Raw genomic sequence first — 19770 nt, 5'->3', positions numbered from 1 at the left:
ATTTAAAATATACCATAACTAATGGCTCATCGTTCAGTTGATGTTGAATTCAATTCAGAGTGCCTGAACATCTGTTATATTGGCTCAATCCAGGTGATTTAGGAATAAAGCAAATATAGTGATGGAAAATCAGAGAGTCCATTAAAAATATACATTTCAACACAGTATGGAGGAGAGCCAATGATATAAATCTGTATATAGTGAAAGGCTTGAATGTTCCTGTCAAAATTATATAAACTTTTATTATTTTTTAAAACTGTACTTTAAGGAGATGAAGTATTCTTGCTGTCATTAGGTTACGATAGAGGAACTGTTCTGGTACTAGCCTCCTAATGGACTCTTAATCCAATAAACATTCATTAAGGAGCTATTTGGTATAAACCATCATGCTAGGATACTAGGCATACAAAGACAAATGAGAAATAGTCCCTATAAGAAAAAGCTTACATTTTATATCCCTCCATTTTTTATATTCTTATTCCTTCTAATTAGTCTTTATCTGATCAGGTAAAGTCTTTCTATGGAATCTGTATACACTTTAAACAAGCAAATAAAAATAGTCTATTGCTTAAGATTAAAATCATGTAAACAGAATTCTGACTTCTCATAGATCAGCTGGTCATAATTTATGTCTCTTATTGTTTTTATTTCCCTAAAATGATAAATCATAATTGTCATGGCTGTAGGCCTGCCTGACTAACCGGTCAACTGATTTGACTGAATTTAACTTTTTTTTGCAGTTTTTTACTGAACTGATCAGTGGTTTGTCTAACCTGAAAAGGGTGACCAGTCATTTTGGAGCATTTTATGCAGCTAAGGAATCTGAATAGCACTGAACTTCACTAGCTCTTCATGATTCCCTGTCCTTTCTAATGCAGTATCACTAGGATATATTCAAAAGCAATGGTGTAGAGGATAGAGTATGAACATAGAATTTGAATCCTACATCTGAAATTTATTTGCTGTGTGACCATCACCAAATCATTCACCTTTTTTGAATCTCAGTTTCATCAGCTATAAAATGGGGATATTACCTGTAGTGCCTACATCAGAGAGTTGTTGTAAGGCTCAAATGAGCCTATATGTATATATATATATATATATATACATATATATATATATATATATATATATATATATGATATAAAAAGCATTACAGTGGGATAGGGTGGGCAGAGGCTCCCTGATCAGTTGAGTTTCCCTTCCTTCCTCCAATCCACTGGATGAAATTAAAGCATGTAATAGAAAGGAAAGAAGGAAGAAAATGAGGCAAGAAAAGCAGGAAAAGAGGATGGAAATAATAAGGAAAAAAGAAGAAAAAGAAAAGAGAAGGAAGGAAAGAAAGAAAGGAATAAGGAAAGAAAGGAAGGAAGGAAATAAGGAAGATAGAAAGGAAAGAAGGAATTTTATCTGTCCTCTGGTATCAGGATTAATCATCATATTGATTAGAATTCTGAAGTCTTTCAGAATTGTTCATTTTTACAAAATTGATGTTATAGTTTATAAATATTGTATATATATATATATATATGTATATATATAGTGTTCTCCCAGTTCTGCTTTATTTCTTAATACTATTCATGTTCTTGATTATAGTTTTAATACCACTACTCTCACAGAAGTCTTCCTTGGTAACATATGATACTCTCTTTACACATTCTATGCATCCTTCCACTAAGCTATACTCTAAAGATTCCAAGCTGGTGTACTTTAAATTTATGCTTCACCCCAGGGCAACATTCAAGGGCTAGCCAACAGTGAGCTTCCATTTCTGGAAGAACAGCTTCAGTGGGCCCAAATATTCAACAATCCTCTCCTGCAAGTGCTTGTCGAAAGTAATCAAAACAACTTGGAAGGAATTTGAGAGTCACTGTACACACACACAATTTCATGGTAACAATACCATGAAGGGATAACAGCCCTCCCTTACCTTCTTCGGTTTCATTCTTATCTGTCTTTTAAAATCAACTGATTCTTGAGGAAGGGTGGGGTAACAGGGGTGGGGAATAAAACCAATTTTTTACATTTTATCAAGTACTATTTTCAGGATGTGCATTGGATATTTTCTTTGACCTCCAAATTCTATTTGGACTGCTCCTCTCAATAGACACATGGGAATGTCAGGATGCCACCAGATGTCAACAAGCTACATGTCTTGAATTCTTATCACCATCTAAATACAATGAACTTGCTTTCTGACACATAACTGAGAATCACTATTCAAATGTTGACCTGTAACTGACTAGAGAACTTGGACAGCTGTAGTATCAAATTTCAGGAAATAAATCCTTTGATAAGAGAAATGAGGCTACTAAATGCTCAACTAAAAGTGACTTTAAGTATTGTTTTAAATAGGGCCATGGAGTCAAGATTGGTTAATTATTTGAACTCATGCCACTAAGCTGAGTCTCTAAATTTTGAAAAAATGGAAACGCTTATTTTATTTCATAAATTTAAAATAAAATAAAATAAAATATGAATATAGAATTTAGTAGACAAAAGCAATATAATTGACATGTAGACTGGTTACTATAGGGTCCTTAAAAAAATTCTTCACTTGGATGATGAATCAGGACTAGAATCAACCTCTGATACTTTTTAATTTAACCTTTCTTTTCATCAATGAGGCACCTGAGTCTCAGAGATGAGTGCTTTGCCTGTGGTTATATAGGAAGTAAATGGAGCACCAACCCTAGTGTTAGGAGGACTTAAGTTCAAATCAGGCTTCAGATGATTTCTAGGTCTGTGATCCTGGGCAAGTCATTGCCTCAAAAAATTATATATACATATTTGTGTATATATATACACATATATGTGCAGGGAGAGTAAATATCAAAACATGGAGTTGAAACCAGGCCACACAGATTTACAGAATTTTAGAACTTGAAAGGGAGTTCAGCAGTCATCTGGTCTAACTCCTGCTCTCCAAAAGAATGCACACTTTAATATTTTGATAAGTCATCACTCAAGTCTTTGCCTGAAAACCTCCACTGAGAAGAGCCTACTATCCCCTCTCATTTCAGTACACTCCATTTCACTTTTGAATGCCCTCATTGTTAGAACATTTCTTCCCCTTGGAAATGAAATACAAATGAAGCCCTTTGCATCTTCCATCCATATTACACCTAGTTTTGTCCCTTGGGGACAAAAAGAAGAAAAATATTCCCTCTTTCACACTAGGGCATTTCAAATATTTGAAGACAGTTATCACGTCCCCACTGATTCTCCAAGGTAAATATCACCAGTTGTTTTAACTCTAAATTTAATACATTACACAGGTATTTTTTATGCCTGCATCATTTGTATATGCAATTGTGCTTCACCCTACCTATTAAAATACCCTCCCTGTGGCACTTAATTGCCCAATTCCTAAAATGGAAATAAAATTCCAAAATGGGACATCTCCTAAAGGCTTTGTCATTTAAAATGAGCTACAGATGGTGATGTTCTTCAATACAGATTACCATTAGAAAATAGTGTATGATATCTATCTGCCTATCTATATACATATGTACATACATTGAACATATAAAATTTTGTTTTTGTTTCTTTCTGTGGGTGTCCCAGACTAGAATTGTAGCAATCATTCACAGGTCAATTCCATTACTGATCAACAAGGAGGCTCTGATTTGCTTTGTTTCTGACCTGAGTCAGTTTGTCCTTCCTTAGGAAGCACTGGGTACCTGCATTCAGAGGTTTATCATACTAGTGCCAGACTTAGTATGGACACCCAATTTGAATTAGCCTCATTGCAGCTCAGAACTCCTGAACTCAAGTAATCCACAAGCTAGTCTCCTTGATAGCATGTATTAGAGGTAGATACGTGGCAAGTGAAGTCAATAATAATGTCTAAATTATTGAATACTGGAAATTTATAAATACATATATATTAAATTTTCTAGGATCAATAATAAAAGTATCTCTTTTACACATCGTAAAAGTAAAGGAGATCATAGGCTATAAATTAGAGCTAGAAGGTAACTAAGAGGTTAAGTGATTTATCCAGGGTTATACAGCTAGTAAATATGACAGGCAGTATTTGAACCCTGATCTTCCTGACTCCAAAGTCCACTACACTGCCCCTCTTCATATACTGAACAATCTCAAAATATTCATATAATGTCATCCATAGGCAAGAGTTTTATCTCTGATGTCATTCTGGCAATAGTTATGAGATACATCCCAATATGAAAGGAGCAGATCACCTTTTTTGTTGTTGTTTATTTTTACCAGTTTTGTTGGCTGAGCTAATCAGAAACAGGTTCAATAGTTTCAATAGATTGGCATATTACTGATTAACAAGTTAATCAGTCAAGCCAAGGAATTCAGGAAGAATCCTCTTTCTTCTATCTTATAGTTACTCACAAAGAGATATTATTTAATCATACTGAAAAGTTAACAATGATCTTTCCAAGGTGAGAGCTGCCTACTTGTAATCATGAGACCAAATTCTTAACCCTTCAATTGTGCGTCACCCTGAATTTCTAATTGTCTTTTGTGCTCTTTTAAACACTTTTTTTTAGGGTTTTTTTTTCCAAGGCAAATGGGGTTAAGTGGCTTGCCCAAGGCCACACAGCTAGGTAATTATTACATGTCTGAGACCGGATTTGAACCCAGGTACTCCTGACTCCAGGGCTGGTGCTCTATCCACTGCACCACCTAGCCACCCCTTTTAAACACTTCTTGATACAATAGAACTCTATTGGTACATATTTATCAATAATTTCTATTAAACAAATACTTAATCATGCCACATTTCACAGGTTAAACCAGGCAGGGTTTTATGTGAGACCTTCACAATGACAACTTAAAAACACTGGGTTTGGAGTAAAAAAAAATGGTTTTTAAAATTCTGATTCTGTGGCTTCTTCTCTAGTGACCTGTGTGACCATAACCAAGTCATATCACACTGTGGGTTCCAGTTTCTATATCTGTAATTGAGGGGGCTAGAACAGATGTTCTCAAAGGGTGGTTTCTGCTCTCCATCTGCTCCTATAATCTTAGGAACACTTTCAAGAATTTTAGGTACTCTTAACTAATTTAGATTAGTTATTAGAGTTTTAGAGATAGTTATATATTGGTTATTATAATTATAATTAACTATGTAAGTTTGTTAGGTGGAAATCTAAGGAATCTATAAATGAATCAACTTCTAGATGAATCTAAAATCCCCTTGTGGTCAAGAGAATAGGATTCTAGTCCTGGCTGTTATTTTTAGCTAATATGACTTTGGGCAAGTCACTTAACCTCAGTTTTTTTGAAAAAGGAAAATAATAAGCCCTTCTCTTCCAATTTGTAGATTACTTAGGAGAAACAATGGCAGCTGTCATCCTTGTGGTGCTTTCCAATTTACAAGTGTGAGTCACAAAAGTACTTCAAGGTAAAGAGAATAGGAAGAATTGTTATCATACCCATTTTAGAGATGGGGCAACAAGCACAGAGAAGTAAAGTGATCTGGTTAAGATTGAAAAGCTAATAAGGTGGCAGAACCAGAATTCACAGTTGAGTCTTCTGATTCCAAACCCAGTGTTTTCAACAACACTCCTGAACTACTGTACATATTCTGAAAAGTTTAAGTGCTATGCATGTTTATATATGGTTATATACATACAGGTATAAATATATATATATATATATATATATACACAAATTATATGTGTTTATGTATATATACATATATATATATATATATAAACTTACTGACATTTTACATTCACACTGTTGTTGCTATTTGTCCTTCATTTTTGAAGAGGATCAAGACATCAGGGAGATGAAGCCATGACAAGCAAGTTAATTGGATTTAAGTGAGGGAGGGCTGTGCAGTCTCCAGTCTCACTTTCTCTTCCAGAGTCAGCCATGGATCAGGATGACTGGAGATGGCTCCAGATGACTGGGAAGTTCTTATAGTATGGTCCTCTTTTATGGTCTTTTGATTTTTCTGACTTATTAGAAACAGTCTAGTCTTTCTCTTGCTTGAGTATCTCACAAACCAAACAATGCAAACATTTTATGGCAGAAAGGTGTATTTATTTTCCCTGAAAAGGAAAGCTAGGTGGCACAGCACATAGATTGCCAGACCTGGAGTCAGGAAGATCTGAATTCAAATCCAGCCTCAAATACTATGTATGAACCTGGGTGAATCAATTGATCCTGTGTGCCTCAGTTTCCTCATCTATAAAATGAGCTGGGGAAGGAAATGGTAAACCACTCCAGGATCTCTGCCAAGAAAACCCCAAATGAGGTCATGAAGAGTTGAACATGACTGCAACAACAACTACATTGTACTGGAGCCAGTTCAAATTGGCTCATGAGAGCCCATTGTTAAATTTTCTGAGTGAGTATTTACATTTCAGAAATAAGCAAATATTACTAATTTATTGTGATTTGTTGATTTAATCTTAAGAAAGAGAGAGATGTCTATAATTTAGATTAAACTTGATATTGTATTATGAACATCTTTTCTTCTAGAGAGATAACTGTTAAACAATTACCAGCACAACCTTGCCTTACTGATGAACAATATAAGTATATAGATAGTGATACTCATTGAAAGAAAAGGCAAAGTCTTCTTTTTTCCAACCTTTCTTTCTCTCTTTTTCACTTCCTTCCCTCCTCCCTTCATTTCTTCCTTCTTTTCTTCCTTTCTCCCATTTTTTTCTCTCTCTGACTGTATCTCTTTGTCCCTGTCTCTTCATCTGTCTCACTGTGTCTCTCTGCTTCTGTCTCTCTTTCTCTATTTGTCTGTCTGTGTGTGTGTTTGTTTCTCTGTATCTGTTTCTTTCTACCCTTCTCTTTCTCTCTTCTGTTAACCCAAGAAAAGCCCTTTTGGAATTATAGATGACAAGGAGAGGGAAGGAGAGTTCACGTTAGGGAGTTCAGGCAAAAAACAATGAATCATTTCCTTGTCATCTTAAGTTTGAAATGTAACACGATAGCAGTAGAAAATAAAACAGCACGCATGTGAAATTCTAGAAGAACTGAAATTCCTTATGAGGCAAGTGATACCAGCTTGATAAGAATTGTTTACTAAGAAAGCAAAGTCCCGCCAATTGTTAATGACCCACGCCCTGTCTTGCCCCATGGCAAAGAGCCTTACCTGACTTCTGATCTGCACGCTGCTTGCTGGGGTCAAGTATTTATGTTCTAAGTACCATGCTCTCTCCTGGAACACCAACTTGGTTCCATACAAAAGACAAAACTAAAGGAAGAAAGAAAAATATAACTCATTTTTAACAAATCAAGAAACTTGAAGCACTTCTATAAGGGGGAAGAAGGGATTTTTTATAATAGGGAATTCTTAAAATACATGAAAGAAATCATATTTTCCTAATAAATACTGGACAAAGGTAGACACTCACTACCTTAATGTACAACCATCACAAACTTACAGCTGTCAATATCTTTCTACCATCTTTATTTCTTCCACCAAATAGAATAACCAAACAATAAGATCAAATGTAATCTCTGTCAAACACAGAAAGGATCCTTTTATATAATATAACCAAAATATAATTTAAAGCTTTTAAATGTTGAAGACAGCTTGGTGTAGGACAGCAGTTCTCAAACTTTTTGGTCTCATGACCCCTTTAAATTTTTTGAAATTATTGAATTTTCCCTCAAAAAGTTTTTGATTATGCAGACAGTATCAAGTGATATTCAAATTTAAATCAGGAATTATAATGAAAATAAGTATGACCTCAAAAATCCCCTGGAATGTTGTCAAGGACCTGAACTAGACTTTAAGAACTTCTGATTTAATGTATAAAGAACTGTCTTTGAAATCAGAAAGGCTTTGCTTAAAATCCTTCCCTTGACAGAGTCTGACTACATGATCTTGGATTAATCACTTTACCTCTCAGGGCCCATGTCAATTTACTAATACAAATTTCAGAATAAGAACTGATTGATGAGGGAATTTCCTTGCTGTGAGTTTCCTCTACTAAAGAATTCACAAGACCAAAACAAATTATATAATTCGTTTAATGTGATTTTTTTCTTAATAAATTCCTGTTAAGTACAGGAGTGATAATATATGGCAGCTTGATGAGATATGTTTGTAAGGAATGGCAGCAGATAATAGTCTTCAAGTTCCAAGAATTAAGATATGGTGTTTTGTCTTGCCAGAGGTTTATTAAGGCTACATGAACATGATTTTCCCATCAGTTGCTTAGCTATCTTCTACTGATCAGTATTTAAGAGTTAGAAAGTTTACACACATGTGGTATTGTAGTACTCCCTGTTTTCTCCAGGAGAGTGTAAAATCTTTAAGGACAGGGTTGTTAAGAGGTTTTAGGTTTTTCATTTAGAACTGGAAGCAATCTCATCTAGTCCCCTCATCTTGTAGGTGAGGAAACTGAGATTCAGGGAGATTTATCAAATTGCTCAAGGTCATCCAGGTCATGAGGGTGAGAAGTGGAATTTGAATACATGTTTACTAAGTTCAAATTCAGATCTTTTCTCTTTGTACCCTCAGTGCTTACTACAGGAAGGAACTTGATATCTCTTGAACTAAATTGAATTGTCATTAGATTTGGTGGAAAGCAAAATTTCTGACGTATTGTTATCATTCTGAATAACTCAAGATATACAGAAACAGACTAAATTTGCTTTAGTAAGTAAGCTAGTGACAGGGGATTCTAACCCTAAATATGACCCCTCTGTGAATGTACCAAACAAATGAAAAAAAATTTCTTCTGGAAGAAATAGTCACTTGTGTTGACCTGATCCACAGAGTGAGTAGTAGAAATAACTGATAAGAATTTTTGGAATGTACTATGCCCTGATAAAATATCACGTAAATGCTTAGTCAGTTCTGTGAACTTATTAGGCCTTGGGTGAACTCTATATTCCTTCAACACATTTTGGTACTGCACCTGCTACATGTGTAACATTATTCTAGGCACTATGAGAAACACAAAGATGTAGTAGCTCATCTGTCACTAGCTTAAAAGGAGTAGGAAGAGGGAACTAAGAAAAAGAAAGAGCTAGGTTGAGTTCCCCATAAACACAGGAATCAATTAAATATATATATATATATATATATATATATATATATATATATATATATGTGTGTGTGTGTGTGTGTGTGTGTGTGTGTGTGTGTGTGTGTGTGTGTGTGTGTGTGTGTGTGTGTGTGTGAATATATTTGAAAAAGTGATATATATGTAGCTTTCTTCTGTCATTTGTTTTTGGAAACTTCCTATGTGTTTCCATATAGTGCTTGTATAGTAACCCTTGTAAAAATCACCATAAAATGGTTGGCTCTTTATTTTTAGGGAAAATGAATAGAGAAAGGTTTATTCCTTTCCCTGAAGGATCATCTGCAGTTAGGAATCAGTAAAAGGTCACAAGCAAGCCGAGTTCATGCTTGCATGATGTTATAATATGATAGGATCTTTGTCCTTCATTCTCGAATAAGACCATGACATCAGGGAGGTGATGCCAAGTCAAGCACATGAATTAGATTTGAGTGAGGCCAAATCACCAGCCTCACTTTCTCCTCCAGAGCCATTTTGGAACGAGTGGCCGGATATGAATCAGGACCACTGGTGATAGCCCTGAATAGGAAGTGATCAGGGTTAAGTGACTTGCCCAAAGTCATACAGCTAATAGTCAAGTGTCTGAAGCTGGATTCAAACTCTGAACTGGAATCAGAATTTACTTATTTTATCATTGTTGCTTATCTCTTTTTATTCATAACCCCATCAAGTATTTCTTTTTTCCAAAAAAAAATTGAAATGTTTTTCTTAAAGTCTAGGGTAACCATAACCTGGGTTTTTTAAATTAAAATTATGAATTCAAATATGATTAATTATTTTCATCCAAAGTTCCTTCCAATTCTATATTGGTGGCCATTTCCTTCTTTTTTTAAGAATTCACAGATAACATCCATCTCCCATCTCCATGCCTTTGCTCTTGAGTGGTCTCTTCAATCCTACATCTTAGAATCTCTACCTTCTTTCAAGACTCAGTTCAAACATCCCCTTTTACATGAAGCCTTCTCTAAGGTTGCCAGCTATAATGCCCTTCCCAGTAAAATCATCCCAAATCCGTTTTGTACATACATATATAAGTACATGTTATCTCCTTCAATATAATGAAAACTTGAGGCCAGGGACTATTTCATTTTCCTTCTTTCATCTGCACTTTGTACTTAATAAATACTTGTTGACTGATTGATTAGTCAGATTTAACTTCAGAATAGCAAATTTTCCTATATTAGTTTGTAAAAGATAAAATTTTCTTCAAGTCATGTCGAATATTTATCAATTATTTTGCTTTTAACAGAACAGACTTTTAGTATATTTTCCTATAGGTGAAATGAAAATCTCTACTATAATCTGCTTCTATGCTATTTTTTTTTAATGTACTTTAGGAAACCATCAGTCATATCCTCTGACCAGCTAGGTAGTTTATAGCAGGGAATCAAGCAAACATTTACAAACCAACAAGCATTTATTAAGCACTACTTTATATTGGGGATACATGGAAGATACAAATAGAAAAACAAACTAGTTCCTGCCTTTAACAATGCTACATTATATTGAGGGAATACATATTCTCACAGATTAGTAAACATATGTTACATATGTATCTGTTTAAGTTTATATCACTAGTTTATTTAATTAAACTAATATCTAAATCTTAGTTACTCTTCAAAAACATTTGTTTTTTTGTAGGATTGTATATTTTTGTAGGGTTATATATATTTTTCTGCACAAAAGCATAAAAGTTGAAGTCAACTGTCATCTCTAGTAAGGAATGTTGTTGCTTATCTCTTTGGCTTTCCCTTTTATCCCTACCTAAATGTTGCTTGTTTATATTGTTATCCTTGTGTTAATGGGTTTCTCTGCAAATAAATACTTTTTTAACACATGATACTATTTCCTTAAAAACATTATTGGGGAAGCAGTGCTATACTGTAGGGCTAGGAAGACTCTAGACATTGCTTCTGGGTGAGAAAAGTACAATGGCCAATATTTAGGACTGTGTGTAGTTAGCTGATAGGAATCAACAATTCTAGGATCATAAATTTAGGGTTAGAAGGGGGCTTTATAGACCATCTATTCCAACTTTCATTTTATAGAAAAGGAAACTAAAACACAGAGAGGGCAAATGAATTGCCTAGGGTCACATGCTTGCTATAAGTATCTGATGTAAATTTGGATTTTCTTGACCCAGAGGCAAGTACTCTCTCCACTATGCCATGCAACTGTTTAGACTGGACTTCATACTACAGAGGATGAGCTGTGGAAGTTGCATGGAACCCAACAAAGTAGAAAGTGAGACCATGGCAGTAGAAGCAGTTGTGCTTAATAAGTGAGGCATAAGAAATTGGATACTCCTAGTTGGGTAGTGGGGCAAAGAATAAAAATGGAGGACTGGATTCTGGGATATATCTCCCTATCCCTAATAATGCCTGCAAATCCTTTAGTACAAATACATCTTGAGATTTTACCAAGGAGGACTTGGTATACCTTATCATATATAAGCTTACCTTCACTATCTTACTGAATCTCATAGTCCTAAATTAGGGGGCAGCTTACTGCCAAGAATGACTAGTTCAGGAAGGGAGTACAAAAGGCTTAAGGACATACTTGGTCAGTAAAGGGGGTGGGCTGTCAAGAGACAGACTGAGTGTTACATTGATAGTATCCACTGAATTTAAAAGTTTCAGAGGTAGGCCTCCAATCTTGGTAGAATTATTGTGATGACCAAATCAATGGCTGAAAAAAAAATTCTAAAATACTTGTTATGTTTCCTGGCTGTCAAAGATTTTGTTAAAAATCTACTTTCAAAGAAGAGTATTCCACTATATGTATATTCTTTTACTGTGCTCCATCCCCTTTTCTTCTCCCCCCTTCCTTCAAAGACACACACACACAAACACACACACACACACACACACACACACACAAACACACTTTGGAAAAGAAACCCAGCCAGTGTGTCTGTAACCTTGTGTTCAGACTAATGATGGTACCTTAGAGACCACTTAGTACATCCAGGAAAATGAGGCTGAGAGATATTAACTTACTTGTTCAAAGTTTCCTAGATCATATATGGCAGACCTAGGATTCAAACCCAGGTCCTTTGCCTCCAAATCCAAAACTCTTACAACTGCATCCTGGAGTTACATTTCTGCCTGGCCATCTGTAATTCTCCTAATCCCTCTTCACATTCCCTCCCTGCTTCTGGCATGTCTGTGTCAGAGGCCAGGGGACTCTGACACACCCCTTTTACTAGATCAGTTTTCCTTTCAACAGAATTCAAACCCTTCCATTGCTACATTCCCATCAAGGCTCTCATCGCACCAAGCTTCAGTGATACTCAATTCTTTCCATCCATTATAGCAGAGAGCCATAGGACACATAGGAATAAGCCTGCTGGGACCAAAACCAGCATGAAGGGGGTTGCCTGCTGCGCTATACAGTCAGCAGGCTGGGTTTTTCCATGACCCTGAGCCACATAATCAAGAGAGAGATGTTGCAGGAGGACTAAAAGTTAGGCCTCTAGTGTCAGATAAGATGAACACAGCTTATTAATGCCTAGTAATAACAGCATGATCAGAGGATCTTTCCCCCCCTAGCAACAACCCAATTCTCTCATTGTGATGAACTACTCTGCCTTTCAGCCTCAGAGTTCAGCCTCTTGGGAGTAGCATTATTGCCTTGCAAAATTGATGGGCAATGGTGTTATCCCTTAGATTAAGGTATTTCTGTCACCATTAGTAAAATGTATTTGCTTTACAGTTTTAAATAACAATCCAAGGGGAAGAGAGAGAGAGAGAGAGAGAGAGAGAGAGAGAGAGAGAGAGAGAGAGAGAGAGAGAGAGAGAAGGGAGAAAGGGACAGAGAGAAAGGGAGAAGGAAGGAAGGCAGGAAGGGAAGGAAGGAATTAAGGAAAGAAGGAAGGAATGAAAAGAAGGATGGAAGAAGAAAAAGAGAAAATGCAAACTAGTACAAAATAAACAAATGCCTATTTGCAATGCCCACTACAAGTCATATCCCCAAGTCATTGATTTTGTCCCCTGAACTTGCTAAAATCTCTAAAGGATTTGTAGCCATTTTTAGGGATAGGGAGGTATATTCCAGAATCTAGGTCCTCCGTTCTTTCTCTTTGCCCTGCTACCCAACTAGGAGTAACCAATTTCTTATGCCTCATGTATTAAATTTCTAAACCACATGTAGATATGTTATTGTCCCTGTATTTAAAAATCAACCTGCCCAACTATTCTCCAGTCTAAGAAGCTTCCCTTCCTGGCAATGATGACAAAGTGTGGCAGCTGGAGGACCCATTCCAACAACTTTATGGTCAGAATTTACAACGCAAATAGAAGTCTGGGGGTGGATGAGGGTGGGCAGAAGGAGATGGTGACAAAGGTCACTCATTCCTGTTGATTCTTTGGGATCTATCAGCTGCTTTGGATATAATAGACCCCAGGATGGTGAGAGGGAAACCATTTCATCTTTATGGCTTCCAGAGGGTTATGATCAAGCAGGGCTTCTTTACCTTCAAGACTGAAATCTGGGGTCATGGTAGATCAAGTACATCAGCCAGAATGTGCCCCAGGCATCCAAACCCCAAGGACGCAGATGCATCCTGTGTTTTAGGTCTCATGGGAGAAGCCTAGACATGGTAGTATCCTGGACTGTCTAAAAATGCCTGGAAATAGGAACTTGGAAGAAATCCATATGTCTGAAATCAAAAGCCTGGACAGGGCCAAAGTAAGGCACAGAGAAAACTCCTGAGAAGGCAATAACACTGTGTCTTTATAAGCAAACTGAAAAATGCTGAAAGAGCAGAGCAGTCTGGGAACTTGGAATGTTTCTGGGCTCCTGGATGCTTCTGAACTCTGAGATTAGCAAGGAAGGAAAAACCTTCTTCTCCCATTTTTGGCTGGCTATAAGGCTAACTGGAGAATGGGGGCTTTGTGTATCCCTCACACTCAGTGTGAACCTCTCCACAGCACTGCACTTTCTTTGGGGTTTATGCTGCCAAGCAATGATTGATGGGAAGGGAGAAAGGAATAACTTTCCAGGCCAAAAAGGCATTGTTGTTTTCCTGTGGTCTCTTAGCTAGCATCAGAGATATTTCAGAGGGAATCTTCTCGAATGGGAAAGAATGCCTGGAAGCAACTTCTGTCAATGTTGAAACTTCTATGACTAGTATTTTATCTGATTCTTCCAGTCAAGATTAATCATCATCATGATCATCATAATAGTTAACATTTATGGAACACTTCAAAGTTTGCACATCACTTTACTTGCATCATTTCAACTGACCCTCACAATCAGTTTTTGAGTTAAGTCCTCTTAACTCAAGGCATTGCTATTCTAATTTTACAGATTAGGAGACTGAGGCTCAGCAAATTTTTTCACTGGTCCTAGGGTTATACACTTAGCTGGTTTTAAAGATGAGATTCAAACTCAGATTTCTTTTCTTTTCTTTTTTTTTAGGTTTTTGCAAGGCAAACAGGTTAAGTGGCTTGCCCAAGGCCACACAGCTAGGTAATTATTAAATGTCTGAGACCAGATTTGAACCCAGGTACTCCTGACTTCAGGGTCGGTGCTTTATCCACTACACCACCTAACTGCCCCCCAGATTTCTTTTTGACCCCTACCTCAGTATTTCTCTCTACTAATAATCACAGTGATTGCCAATGATATTTGTTCAGCCCAAAGCACTTGATATACCTTATCACATAGAAGCTTATTTTCACTATCTTACTGAAGGAATCTCATAGTCCCAATTTAGGAGGCAGCTTACTGCTAAGAATGACCAGTTCAGAAAGGGAGTACAAAAGGCTTCATTTAATGACATGCCTGGTCAGAAAAGAGGGTAGACTGGCTACCTAGCTAGAGCTAGTTTGAGTGTTACACTGAAAACATCCACTGAATTTAAAAGTTTCAGAGGTGGGCCTCCAGTCTTGGTAGAGCTACTGTGATAGCCAAATAAATGGTTGAAAAAAACAATTATAAAGTGCTTATTATATTGCCAGGCTAGAACTTAGTATCAGAGATACAAAAACAAAAGTGAAATTATCCTTTCTTTTAGGGAATTTACAATCTAATGAGGGAGATAACACATAAGTGACATGAATGGGAAGCATATTTTACTCTAGGAAATCACAGGGATGGTGAGTGGAGCAAAAAGGCAGTTAGGAAATACAATTCCAATCCTGGAGCCCAGTGAATGGTTTCAGGAACCTGGTAAACTTAAAACTTGGAGAAATAATTTTTTTGTGATCAAATGAAGTCCTTTATTTATTTTGCCTCAGAAGATCAGTACTGGGTCAGGAGGATGGTGAAAATTAATTTGAATACACTTTAGCATTCTAGAGTCTAGCCCCAGAATAACTTTCAAGTTAAGGAACTAGAGAAGACTTGGGGAGAGAGAGAAATGAAAGGGAAATGAGTGATAGCTATCTACAAGTATTTGAAAAGCCTATGTAAGAAGTCTTAGCCTTGCATTGCTTGCTTTTCTCAGAAACATTGAGCAATAGGAGGAATAACAAAGAAGTAGCATTTAGTTCAATATAAATATAGAGTTGGTGTTCTGTATCTACATCAATGAATGTAATCAATGAATCAATAAGTTAAAGTATAAACTAAGTATGACTAATTCTTTAATCAATTTGAGAGGATTGTATGTTTTGATCAGTGGTTATAGGCAGATAATGGCACTAACAAATGTCATTGGCTGAAAAGATTCAGACACATCTCTGGGGTTAATGCATTAAAATACTAGTCATCAAGTAGTGAACTAGTGGAACTGGAATCAAGCCTCAAAGAAGCACCACATTCTGAGAGGAGATTAGGATATCTAATGAAATGTCACCTGAGTAAAAACACCTTCAGAGAGCATGACCTTTTGTGGCAGATCTCTTGTTTGGAATATTACAATTGTCTTCTAATTAGTCTTCTTGTCTAGTTTCTCCCTATTTCACTCCATCCTCTACTGAGTTCCCAGTGATTTTCCTTAAACACAGATCTGACTACATCAGGACCTCTGCTTTCCCCTCCAACTCAATAAGCTCCAATGGTTCTTACTGCATTTTTGTCATTTAAAGTGTTTCATAATCAGACCCTTCCTACTTTTCTAGTCTTACACTCTACTCCCCTCCATGTATTGTACAATACAGCTCTACTGATTTACTCAGTTTGGTTTGGTTCTCATTCTTCATTACCAAAGAAGACCAAAATGACATCACTATATTAGAAACAAGTTACGGTGTGTCTATGACTGATCATACCAATAAGAGCTTAGAATGCTCTATCTCAGGTAAGGCACAAACAGTCCATGTGAACACCTGCGGTAGGATCACTAAACTTATGCATCTCAAATTTCCTTTGAACTGCTTCAATTCTGCCTTGCTCATAGAGCATGGCACTCTCTCTGGTGAGAGTGAGAGGGCTTGCCATGCTGGGTGGTCCTGGGCCAGTGTCTCCTATGTTGCTCAATCAATTCCAAAGTTCTTAAGAGAGACCTTCAGAGGGTCCTTGTATTACTTCTTCTTATCGCCCTGTGAGCACTTGCCCTGTATGAATTCTCCATATGCTTTATGGTAAGCTCACCTTTGTCATTTGAACAACTGATTTACTAAGTATTTCTCAAACAGGATGATCCATCACTCAACTTCATTCATTTGTTATGGTTATCCCACATACTTGGAATGTTCTCTCGCCTCATCTCCAACTCTAACTTTCTTTAGCTTCCTTCAAGACTTAGTTGATACTTTACCCATCTGTTGGAAGTCTGTCTGTCTTTTCCTTCTTCCTGCTCCCCTAGCTGATAATCTGTTATGTTTGTACTTTTTTCATGTTCCCTCCCCAATATAATGTAGTCTCCTAAATAGCATAAACCATGGTTTATTTGAATTTTTTTTACTTTAATTTTCTAATGCTTAGCATAATGCTTGATATATAGTGAGTCCTTAATAAATACTTGAGGTATTTATTAGTGTAGGTAATGTAGTAGGGAGAACCAAGGACTTGAGTCAGAAGGACCTGAGTGCAAATCTGACCTTAGCTACTTATTAGCTGTATGACCCTCTGCAAATCATTTAACCTCCATTTGTCTCAGTTTGAACAATTATGAGATGAGGATAATAATAGCACTTACCTCCCAGGATTGTTGTGAAGATCAGTGGAGATACTATTTGTAGAAAGTGTAAGCACAATACCTGGTAAATTTTTATGTCCTTCCCTTCCCTCCCTATCCTGCCATCCCTTCAGTGTTTTGTCTAATTGGTGAGCTGTGCATTCTACAACAGCACCAACCCTTAAAAACCAGCAGAGATACCCCAAAGTGGAACTTAATGAGCACTTTATAAAAGAAGAAAAAGCCTTTTGGTAACTATAGATTACATTGCCTTTTCCCCACATGTGTTCTTTTTTTTCTTTGTGCTCACTCTCCATGAAATTTTTATATATTTTTGGGAAATATATTCCAGGTTTGGGGAGGTACTGTTCTATATTGTATTATGTAGCATATACACTGTGTTATATAGTATTCTTGAGATACCATCTTAATAAATACTTTTGTTAAAAAACTAATCGTTTTATTTTTAGTGAGAAGCATACCAGTGGAGACCTATGAGTAAGAATAATAGGAATTCAAACCCTTAAGGTTACCATACACAACCCTGGGAGTATAGTACCTATCTTCTAGAAAAGTCGCTTTCCAATGAAAATGAGTTTTAGGAAAGTAGACCTGATGGAGTGTCACATTAAAAAAAAAGATTTTTTTGAATAATTAGATCTATTCAAAGTGCAATAGGCTTCCTTGAAAAGTAATAGGTTCTTCAAAGGCTGAGTGACTATTTGTTGGGTAGAAATTAGAAGGTATTTATATTTAGGCATGGGTTAGAGTTGCTGACCTTTGAGATCTAGTCTATCTCTGAGACCCTGTCAATTTTGTAAATAATGATATGGAGAGATAGTTGTTATCAGGAGAATTATCTTCCCATAAAGGTCAGAGGAAGAAATACTGAGTAGTGGTGGCCTATGACTTCCTGATGAGGAGTACTGAGGCAGCTATTTGTGAACCATGTTGTTGCTGTTTATCCTTAATTCTCAAAGAAGACCATGGCAACAAGGAGGTGATGCCATGACATGCAAGTGAATTGGATTTAAGTGAAGGGAAAGGGGCCTGTGCAAAGTCACTAGACTCACTTTCTCCTCTGGAGTCATCTGGGTCCAGATAAGAATAGGGATGACTAGAGATGACCCTGGATGCAGTGAGAGGCCTTGGCCTTTTTAAGCTAAGGTCTTTCCCAAGTCACAGTATGATGGAAGCAATGCTCATTCAGTACTTAAGGGTAAGTAAGAAAGAGTTGAGGCAGATATGGGCTGTACATTAATAATAGAGAGGTTTGCTTTCTTCCTAGGACATGTATCCTAAGATAAATGATACCATTGAGAAGTTCTAGAAAACATGGCTAAAGATTATTAGCTTGTAGGTAAGAAACTGAATTAAGGCCAAGGAAAAGTTTTGCTGTTTTTTTTTTAAATCACTGATATTGATTTGAATGCAAGTATCTTAGAAGAGAGAATAGATATATTGAGGGAACAGATTGTTAAGAAACTGTTATTTGAGAATAAAATTTACATTTCTATACCACAGCTCAAAAAATAGATTTGATGGTACCTTAGTCAGGAATAGAATGCACCTGACAAAGGCTGAGTGGAAAAATACACAAACACAAAAATGTATACAATATATATATATATATATATGTATGTGTATATATATATATATATATATATACATATATACATTTTACAATCACATATATTTTCTTGGAGTTTTTAAATCTAATAAAAATGGCTCTAAGTTGAAAAGAGAGAAAAAGAAAAGCCTGCCAGAATATAGCTACCAGTGAGGTACCACAATAGAGAAGTTACAGCAAAGGAATAAGAAAAGATTTCCAGATGTCTTTATAGCTACACAAGTTCTCAGTATGGAGGTGAAATAGAGGTTCTAATGAAAAAAAAGAAATTGGATTGTGACTTCATGGGGCATGGCTCATAATTAGAATATGGCTATAGAAGATCTAACAAATAAAAGGGATGGCATGGGTGCAAGGACATTGCTTATTAAGAAGTAATATGCTATTGAAGAAATCTGGGAAATAGTTTGAAAGAGGCATGGTAGAGAATATTTTGGCAATTAATCACCAGAGGAAGAAATAATAGCAATAATGATAATTAAAATTACATTTAAGATTCACAAAGAATTTTATATTTGGATGTTGTCTCAATTGATCTTTATTAAAACCTGTGACTTAAATGATATTCATAGTATTATTATCATTTTATAAATGAAGTCTGAAAGAGATGAAGACTTATCCATTCTACTCAGCTGGTAAATGTTTGAGAATAGGAAAGAACAGGAAAGAACTCTTAACTTGGGATCCATGGACCCCAAGGGGTTTGTGGATATATTTCAGGGAGTAAAATTAGATAGGAAATTATATTTTATGTCAACATAGTTGATTTCCTTTGTTAGCCTATTAATTTTCTCTAATGCATTTTTAAAATATTCTGAGAAATAGTACATAGGTTTTAGCAGACTGGATAATGAATCCAGGACAGAAATAAAGTTAAGGACCTCTGCCCTAGAGATAATAGGAAGAACTCTGAAATTTATTGAGGGGTAGTATTGACATGGTTGAACCTGTACTTTAGGAAAATCACATTGGTGTTTGGGTGAATGATGGATTACAGTGGGGAAACAGAGGCCAACAGTGATATGAGGGCCAACAAA

The 19770-nt window shown here is 36.2% G+C and overlaps 1 protein-coding gene and 1 long non-coding RNA gene across 33 annotated transcripts in view; one reads left to right on the top strand and one right to left on the bottom strand.

The window, feature by feature from the left end:
- The window catches only part of ACOXL (acyl-CoA oxidase like), a 518534-nt gene that overhangs the window by 33556 nt on the left and 465208 nt on the right, over positions 1-19770 (bottom strand). The window contains exon 18 of the mRNA XM_074209273.1: positions 7097-7198. Coding sequence (XP_074065374.1) covers positions 7097-7198 — 102 coding nt within the window. The remainder of the gene's footprint in view (positions 1-7096; positions 7199-19770) is intronic.
- The window catches only part of LOC141504332 (uncharacterized), a 1263877-nt gene that overhangs the window by 1070157 nt on the left and 173950 nt on the right, over positions 1-19770 (top strand). The gene's annotated exons all lie outside the window — the stretch shown is intronic.

The sequence above is a fragment of the Macrotis lagotis genome, chromosome 1, assembly GCF_037893015.1.
Source record: "Macrotis lagotis isolate mMagLag1 chromosome 1, bilby.v1.9.chrom.fasta, whole genome shotgun sequence".
In the NCBI taxonomy this organism is placed as follows: domain Eukaryota; kingdom Metazoa; phylum Chordata; class Mammalia; order Peramelemorphia; family Peramelidae; genus Macrotis; species Macrotis lagotis.
The sequence above is the reverse complement of the archived record's forward strand: the minus strand, read 5'-3'. Positions and strand labels throughout refer to the sequence as shown.